Genomic DNA, 8,805 nt, shown 5'->3' with positions numbered 1-8,805 from the left:
CTTTAAAAAATTTTATTTTAATTTTATCCTTATGTTAAAATATTAATTATTAAAATAATTCATCTATTAGGTATTTTGTTTTTGCACCATTGCTCAGCATCACATAACGTGAGCCGTCATAGGGTCTAATTGCTCGCACTCCACAACATCGACGTCGACCTTTGTCGCAAATCTCTCTGAAAATAAAACTCAAGAGGATAGAGATAGGTAATCATAATCTCCTCCTCCTCCTTCTTTTGCCCTCAGCAACAGTCTCATATCTGAATGAACAAGAGCGTATACTGTAGTCGTTGTCTTTGCCATTCACTATTGGAAAGCGCTAATAATACGAATATATGATTTTATCTTCGCCCTTCCTTTCGATTGCTCTTCATATAACTCGTAGATAATACGAATAGATTCAAAGACTCATATATGCTGGTCATATTGCATTTAACTTGACGTTTGTTGATTTTGATAACATTTTAAACAATCATTGTCGAACAATAGTCTTGATTATGATTTTTTTTTGATGAATGACACTTTCTATTGTGATAATACAAATTACAGTTAAGTATCAAGACAAAGCCCAGATCTTGAATATAAAAGAAATGCTTATTTGGATGCAGAAGGATGTCTATTCCTTCATGAATTATCCTTGCATTTTTCAATATTTTCCCTTTATTTGTTTTCGATGTCACGTCCCATTTGATATAATCCCCTATTAGACCTTCTTGTAGTTTTGATATATTAGTTATTCCATTATGCATCATCATGGCATATGATAGACTTCCATTACTATTTCAGATGAAGATTCATCGGTAGGTGCTACCACACTTATGTATTCGGAAAATCTTTCACCATCTTCATTTGAGCTCCTTTTTGCATGGGGCAAAGACAAGTATCTAATAAAATTATATTTATTTATATTCAATTTTTAAGGATAGAATTTCTTATTGTGCATTTGAATTTTTTCAAATAAACATAGTTGTTGCACTCTAGGCTTACTAGCTATTGTAAACATATTGTGGGATCTTAATTTAAGGAGGATGAGATTTTTTTTTACTTTCTATTTAACAGTGTGAACATCTTGTGTGATATTAATTTATTTTTTTCATTTATTTGATTATAAATGGGCGATCAAAATGATAAACGTAATGATTTCATTAAGTTCAATCGTATACATTAACTCGCATCGGCACAAGTTGTTGGTTTGGTTGTAGCTTGATATGCGCAAAATAGGCACAAACAAAATAATCAAATTCCTCATCTTGTACTATTAAAAGGGAAACATGTACGAAATAAATTAATGATAAAAGTGCTAACTAATAATCAATGTCATAGTATAATTAGAATGGATCCTTCTGCATTTGTGGGATTGTATAATCTTTTTGTCAAAGAAGGTGGGTTACGACCTTCCACAAGGATTACTGTAGAAGAACAAATAGCAAAATCACTTTATTTGCTAGGTCACAATGTTACAAATTGTGAACTTGTCTCCTTTTTCTATTGATCGGAAGAAACAGTGAGTCGTCATTTCCATAATATTTTAAGAGTTATAATGGAGTTGGAGGATATATTTCTCAAACAACCAGATGGGTTATAAGTTCATTCAGAAATCTTCACTAGCAATCGATTCTACCCATTTTTTAAGGTAAAAATATTATTCTTATCTTTTGACTAGTATAGATTTATGTCTATATGTTCATAATTATTAATAATTTAAACATGGTATATCAAGATTGTGTTGGAGCAATAAATGGAACACATATTCGTGTTAAAGTTTTTCCCTTTGATGCTCCAAAGTTTCGTGGTAGAAAGGATTTTTCAACACAAAATATTTTAACAGCATGCACATTTGATCTGAAATTCACTTATGTCTTAGCCGGTTGAAAAGGGACAACATCCGACTCAAGAATAATAAAAAATGCATTAACCAGACAAGAGTGTCTTAAAATTCTAAAAGGTAAATTAAATGACATATATTGTGATTAGGCTTTCCTTGCTTTTACAATTTAATAACATATTTTTTTAGAAAAATACTATCTTGTTGATGCTGGATTCATATTGAAAAGCGATCTTATTACACTATATCGAGGAGAATGTTATCATTTGAAAGAGTATAGCCGCAATCCACCACGAAATGCTCGGGAGTTATTTAATCTTCGACATTCTTCCTTGCACAATGCAATTGAAAGAGCTTTTGGAGTTCTTAAGAAGAGATTTTCTATTATAAGAAGTTTAACGAAGCCAAATTATGGAGTTAAAACTCAAAAAAAAATATTCTCTATTGTTGTATTTTGCACAATTACATGATTAATGTTGATCCAGATGAGGGATTGCTTGCCAAGGTTGATGCTGAACTTAATAATAATAGTGATCATCAAGAAGAAAATCATAGTAATAGAGATGACAATGAAGATGCAAGAAGGGGAGAATTGATTAGGGATTCCATAGCTGCGGCTATGTAGTTAGATTATTATATGTGATATTTATGTTTATTTGTTTATCTTGTGGTTTTGGACAAATTTTCTTGTAATTGGATGATTGTGAATGTTGACATTTTAATTTATTATGTTACTTGAATGTTATGTCATATGACTATTTATGTGATTCTATGTTTGATTGTTACTATATTTTTATTTTTAAGGATGTCAAAAAAGAAAGTCTGACAAAGTGAAAATGCAAGTGCAAACAAGGCAAATAGTCAGTGTGTTTGGAATAAAGTAATGAATGATGCTCTTATTGATGCATATTTGAACCAACATAATATAGGCAACAAGGTTGGTGGAACCTTTACTACACATGCATTTGAAAATATTGTGAATGAATTGAAAGAAAATTTTTTTGACAAACTTATTGACAAGGATAGGGTTCAAAATCACATGAAACATATTAAAAGAGACTAATTTTCATGTTATGATATATTCAAGAATGGTATAAGTGGTTTTGCATGGGATCCCATCACAGAATTCTTCAATGCTGAACCTGAAGTTTGACAACAACTAATTGAGGTGTGTATGCATTTGAAATATATATTTGATTTTCTTTTGTGATACTATCTATGAATGAATGTTTGATACAATTATATTATAATTTGTAGATCAAATCAATAGTTGTCAAATAGAAGAGCAAGCATATTCAAAATTATAAAAAGTTAATTCAATTATATGGGAAAGATAGGGCTACGGGGCAACATGCCAACACTGCGTCAGAAATGTGAAAGAGAAGAGCTAGCATGGAAGTGGAGAATAATATTGATGAAAATCATTTCGAAACCATTGATTAAGTTGAATTTATGATATCTCAACAAGAAATCCATTTGAACAATTCAAATGCAGTTAATGAGGATGTTCAAATTTCAAATCCTAGTTTTGAACCAACTAAATCTCAAGCTAACTCTTTTGTTGGAGCATCATCAAAGAACAAGAGTGCAAAGAAAGGTAAAGTTGATGATGACGGTACAAGCAATGCAATTGACCATGTAGCTCAAGCCATTATGAGTTCAACATATGAAATGGTTAAGTCAAATGAACTTCCTATTCCTAAGAATGAAGTGTGGAGTTTGTTAACTCAATTAGGTGTTGAGCAACATAGAATTTCTACATACTATTTGTATCTTGTTCAACGCTCGAATATGTTGAGAGCTTTACTTGGATGTCCTTTTGAATATCGTAAAAATTTATTATTCTAAATGATGGATGGAGAGAATCTACCACATGATTAGTTTGTTACTTATTGAATGATATATATTTGGATATTATGTAATATGCATTTGGATGCTATGTACTTGGATGATTTTGGATGTTTGTTAAACTATTATTATTTAATGTAGGACTTGTTATTTGATGATTAGATATACTTTGTTCTTATCATATTGAAATGAATATTGCATATTCTTATTTAGAGTAGTTTTTTTTTGAAACTGTGTTGTACACACAGATATATAAAATACATGAGAATGATGGTCTCATATCCTAATTGTATCAATTCTTTTATTGTCATATATTTTTATAATTTTCATAAAAATAGGATAGTAGATGTTTGTGTTTTATGATGATTTATTTGTTGTGTTATCTATGTACTAGAGTACTGGCATGTTCTACCTATTCTATAGTGTTAATTTTAGATTTTTACATCAGTAAATTTTTATAAAAATATATGTAAAAATATTGATTTATTTTTTTTATACCAAAGTGTACAGATTTTGTATTTCACATGCTTATTGTATGTCTACTCATTATTTCTTTAAATTTTTTTATTTATTTAAATCATAAATATTAATTTTATTTGGTCTCACAAGATAGTTTTGACAAGAAAAATCTTACATCCATAGATTTAATGAGCTATACATATTTTTTTCATATATAGATTTATTTTAAGAAGTATGAGTATTTTTATAATTTTATATATTTTAACTTCATTCCCTTTCTTTTCCTCCCAAATAAGATAACATATGTTACATTAATGAATCTTTCCTTCCTCTCAAATAAAGAGAATATAGATATTTTTTTTCTTCCTTTCTTTTTCATTAATGAACCTTTTCTCACCTCATCTTATGCAAAAGGTGGAATCCGCCACCTTAGCGGCCTAACACGATCGGCCCCACGACCATTTGTGAGAAGGTAAATCGAGAAACTGCAGTTGATTTTTCTCACCCCATCCAAACATAGCATTAAGTGCAAAATAAAGCAGCTTTTTCTAATTTTAGTAATTAAGAGCTGGAAAGGTTTTATCGATCTCCTAATAATTTTGGAAACCTCAATTGGCCCCTGGTTTGCTGATGGTCCCTATCTTCGAAAAATTGCATCAAGGGCATCACCCCACCACTTGAATCACCTATTTGTATCTCTCCACTCCCTCCCTTTCCTATCCAACACAACTAACCCACTAGCTCCTCCTCCAAGCACAGCATTCCAAGAATGAGTTCTCTTGGATTTGTCATCCTCTTCTTTGTCTCACTGCTCTCAGCAGCGCATGGTTATGGAGGGGGATGGATGGCAGCTCATGCCACATTCTATGGAGGAAGTGATGCTTCAGGCACAATGGGTATGATGATTTCATTCTACAAACAATTAATCCTTAAAAATCAGAAAGAAAATTAATCATAATTCAGACTTTGCGTTGCAGGAGGAGCTTGTGGGTATGGCAACTTGTACAGCCAAGGCTACGGCACAAACACCGCAGCTCTCAGCAGTGCTTTGTTCAACAACGGCCTCAGCTGCGGGGCTTGCTACGAGTTGGCGTGCGTCAACGATCCCAGGAACTGCCTGAGGGGATCCATCGTCGTCACTGCCACCAACTTCTGCCCCCCGAGCAGCGCCCTGCCCAACGATGCAGGTGGGTGGTGCAACCCCCCTCTCCGCCACTTCGATCTCTCTCAGCCCGTCTTCCTCCGCATTGCTCAGTACAGAGCCGGGATTGTACCCGTCACATACCGAAGGTGAGGGATGAGGTTCTCAATTTGCTAGTCGTCTTTTGGAATTTCTTGATAAACTCACTTCCGACTTTGGTATCGTCTTCTATATATTTGCAGAGTACCCTGCAGGAAGGGGGGCGGCATCAGGTTCACTATCAATGGCCACTCCTACTTCAACCTGGTTCTGATCACCAACGTGGGGGGAGCTGGGGACGTGCATGCGGTCTTGGTCAAGGGGTCGAGGACCGGGTGGCAGCCCATGGCGAGGAACTGGGGCCAGAACTGGCAGAGCAACACCTTCCTCAATGGCCAAGCCCTCTCCTTCAAGGTCACCACAAGTGATGGAAGATCTGTGCTCTCCTACGATGTAGCTCCTCCGTCCTGGTCCTTTGGCCAAACCTTCAGTGGTGGACAATTCCACTGAAGTTTAAAGATCAAATAGCATAGTGTTATATAGTACATATAGGAGTGATGGATCAAAATTATATCGACAAAGGCTTATTTTACTTTGTCCCTTTTATAGTTATTGCATTGAACTGGACTAGACCTTGTGTCACAGTCTAGATTAGTCGCTGCTCTATGAGAGAAACAAGTAAAGGGAACTACTTCTCCATGAGAGCAAATGGCTATGGTGGTGAAACTGTCCACGCCATGGCTATATCTATGGTTTACTTTTCATTCATTGTTTCTGTAATTTGACTCCATGTGAGGACACTCTGAAGAAAGAGTGCCTGTATTAGCCATTGTCATTTGACTCTATGTGATTTGTTTTATGGCACTGCTATATTGTTCATGCTATATTGCATAGTTTTCGATTTTATTTACTGCATCTGCTATATTGATCTAGATCGATCAGTTCAACTTTTGCAGGTGTCAGATGTCTCTAGGTTGAGTCAAACAGAATAACTGGTAGAATCATTTCGACTCTTGGCAAGTCAACCAAGCAGCCAGTAGATGGGCTGCGATGAACTCGAGCTCAACATGCGAAGTGATAAAATGATCTCTGTTCTTTTCTGACAGTTTGAACGTTTTTATTTAATAGACAAACAAGCAAATTTATCATATAGTCTGATCATTAGTGGGTCAACCCATATGTGAACGACGAGTATCAAAAGTATAAACGTGTAGATTTTATCAAGTATCATGGATTATGACATTCTGTAAAGCGATATAGATACATCGAATAAAACCGAATGATGCATCCAGAAGATTTAATTATTGTTATCTATAAAGCTACATTGGATAGAAACCGAATGCAATAGCGTAAACCAAAATATTGACCTAAATCCAATATTATAATCATTGCCTCTTGTCGTAAAGAAACTCCTGTAAGTGCAGCGGAATGACCTTCTATAGGGATGAGACAACAATTGGAATTCCTTCTCAATAGGGAAGAGTGGAGGAAGAAGAAGAGTCAACAATTCTGAACATCATGCCCAAATGAATATTGACTTCTCCCTTGTATATCATGCTTATGTTGCAGAGATCATCCACATAAAGCTTATACCCATTAACAACACATTAATGTTAACAAACCAAGTTGATGGATCTACACATGAAATCCATATCCAATATTTAAACCCCCTTTATATCACAAATATTAGATCACTTAATTAAGGTTTAATTTCTTAATGTCAATTGTTGTGCGTTATTAATTCAAGTATAAGCCTATCAAATGAAGACTTAATTCTTCATTAGATAGAATGGAGAGAGAGAGAGATAGTGAAATAACTTGTTGGGAGGTCCGGAGGCATTTTGAATTACTTTGGAGCTTAGGAAGGTGGATGAGAAGGTCTAGTAGGGAATTTGGCATGGGTTGCCTCTACTTCAGGATTAAGGGAGTTCTTTTGAAGATGTTTATATTACTTTTGATAGAAACTCAAGGAACTTTAAAATCTTTGCCTTTGTTTTGTTCACTAACCATGAGGTGTCCTCTCACTTGGAACCTTGTGTTGGATGGTGTGCAACTAAGAGTATGATGTGCTTATTCAATGCTATTCAATGCTAGATTCAATCGATATGCATTCACTCATCCAAATTGAAGTGAATATATATATATATATATATATATATATATATATATATATATATATATATATATATATAGTAATGCTACGTACGCTACCCGATGAGGAATCCATGACCCGTGCGTGACACCCACGATCCACCGCCGCTGGCGCCGCCTCAGGCGCGATTGACACGCCACTCGCCAGCGCTCCGTCCGCGCGTCGAATTCCGGCTACGATAGTGGTCACACCCAATCCGCCGTTGGCCAGCGCTCCGTCCGACAGAATTCGATCCAGAAACAGGGTCAGTAGTGACAGCGGGGTTTCCGGCCAAATTGTGATCGGATGCCGGCCAAATCACGGTCGAAGACCGGCCGAGGAAGGACCGACGTCGAGGAAGGATCGGCGTGCGACACCGACGTCCTTCCTCGGCCGGTCTTTGACCACGACCGCGATTTGGTCAGAATCCGACCGCAATTTGGTCGTAAACGCCATCGACAGTGGGCGCGCAGTGGGGGCGGCTGTTTCCGGCCAAATTCGTCGGATTCCGACCACTATCCGATCGAAATCCGCCGTCGGAAGGAGCGCCGAAGAGTGGCGCGTCGATCGCAGTCGAGACGGTGGTCGACGGTAGTCGGACGGGGCGGCGGCAACGGCAGAGGGAACGGAGTCGCGCACGGGGTTGTCGCGCAGCATAGCAAACCCGTATATATATATATATATATCAAATCAAATCGTCCAAAATAATCCTTACGCCTTAGAAGACAATGATAAACTAATCCTAAGCTTTGTTATCAATTAAAAGTGATATAGATACATTGAATAAAATCAAATGATGCATCCACAAGATCTAGTTATTGTTGTCTATAAGGCTACAATGGATAGAAATCGAATGCAATGGCGTAATTCGAAATGCTGACTTGAATCCAATGCTAAATCCATTGCATCTTACTTGTTGCCAAGAAACTCCTGTAAGTGTAGTGGAATGACCTTCCGTAGGGATCGGGCAATAATTGGAGTTCCTTCTCAATGAGGAAGAGAGGAGGAAGAAGAGGCATCAACAATTCTCAACATCATGCCCAAACGAATGCTAACTTCTCCCTTATATACCAAGCTCATCCTGCAAGAACCATCCACATAAAATTCATACTCATTTACAACCTATTAATGTTAATGAATCGGGTTGACAAATCTACACATGGAATCCATATCTAATATCTAAATCCCTCTTCATGCTACAAGCATTAGATCACTTAATTGTAGTTTAATTCCTTAATGATAATTATTGTGTGTTGTTAATTCAAGTATAAGTCCATCAAATGGAGACTTAATCCTTCACTAGATAGAATAGACAGAGAGAGATAGTTGAAATAACTTGTTGGGGAGGTCCAGAGGCATTTT

At 36.1% G+C, this 8,805-nt stretch overlaps 1 protein-coding gene across 1 annotated transcript; it reads left to right on the top strand.

Annotated features, from left to right (window-relative positions):
* Positions 1-4,823: 4,823 nt before the first annotated feature.
* Positions 4,824-6,176, top strand: LOC141817007 (expansin-A10-like). The gene is made up of 3 exons (XM_074704719.1): positions 4,824-5,028; positions 5,110-5,422; positions 5,516-6,176. The coding sequence occupies exons 1-3, from the start codon at positions 4,902-4,904 to the stop codon at positions 5,820-5,822; spliced, it is 747 nt and encodes a 248-aa protein (XP_074560820.1). The 5' UTR covers positions 4,824-4,901; the 3' UTR covers positions 5,823-6,176.
* The last annotated feature ends 2,629 nt before the right edge of the window (positions 6,177-8,805 follow it).

This window comes from Curcuma longa, chromosome 2 (assembly GCF_044706935.1).
Source record: "Curcuma longa cultivar G26 ecotype Majalengka, Jawa Barat chromosome 2, ITB_CL_G26_1.1, whole genome shotgun sequence".
NCBI lineage: Eukaryota > Viridiplantae > Streptophyta > Magnoliopsida > Zingiberales > Zingiberaceae > Curcuma > Curcuma longa.
Note: the sequence above shows the minus strand (reverse complement) of the source record. Positions and strands in the feature narration are given on the sequence as shown.

Coding starts and splice junctions, on each gene's coding strand:
- LOC141817007 (XM_074704719.1), top strand. CDS start 4,902: ATGAGTTCTCTTGGATTTGTCATCCTCTTCTTTGTCTCACTGCTCTCA. Junction 5,029..5,109: donor TGATGCTTCAGGCACAATGG/GTATGATGATTT, acceptor TTTGCGTTGCAG/GAGGAGCTTGTGGGTATGGC. Junction 5,423..5,515: donor GTACCCGTCACATACCGAAG/GTGAGGGATGAG, acceptor ATATATTTGCAG/AGTACCCTGCAGGAAGGGGG.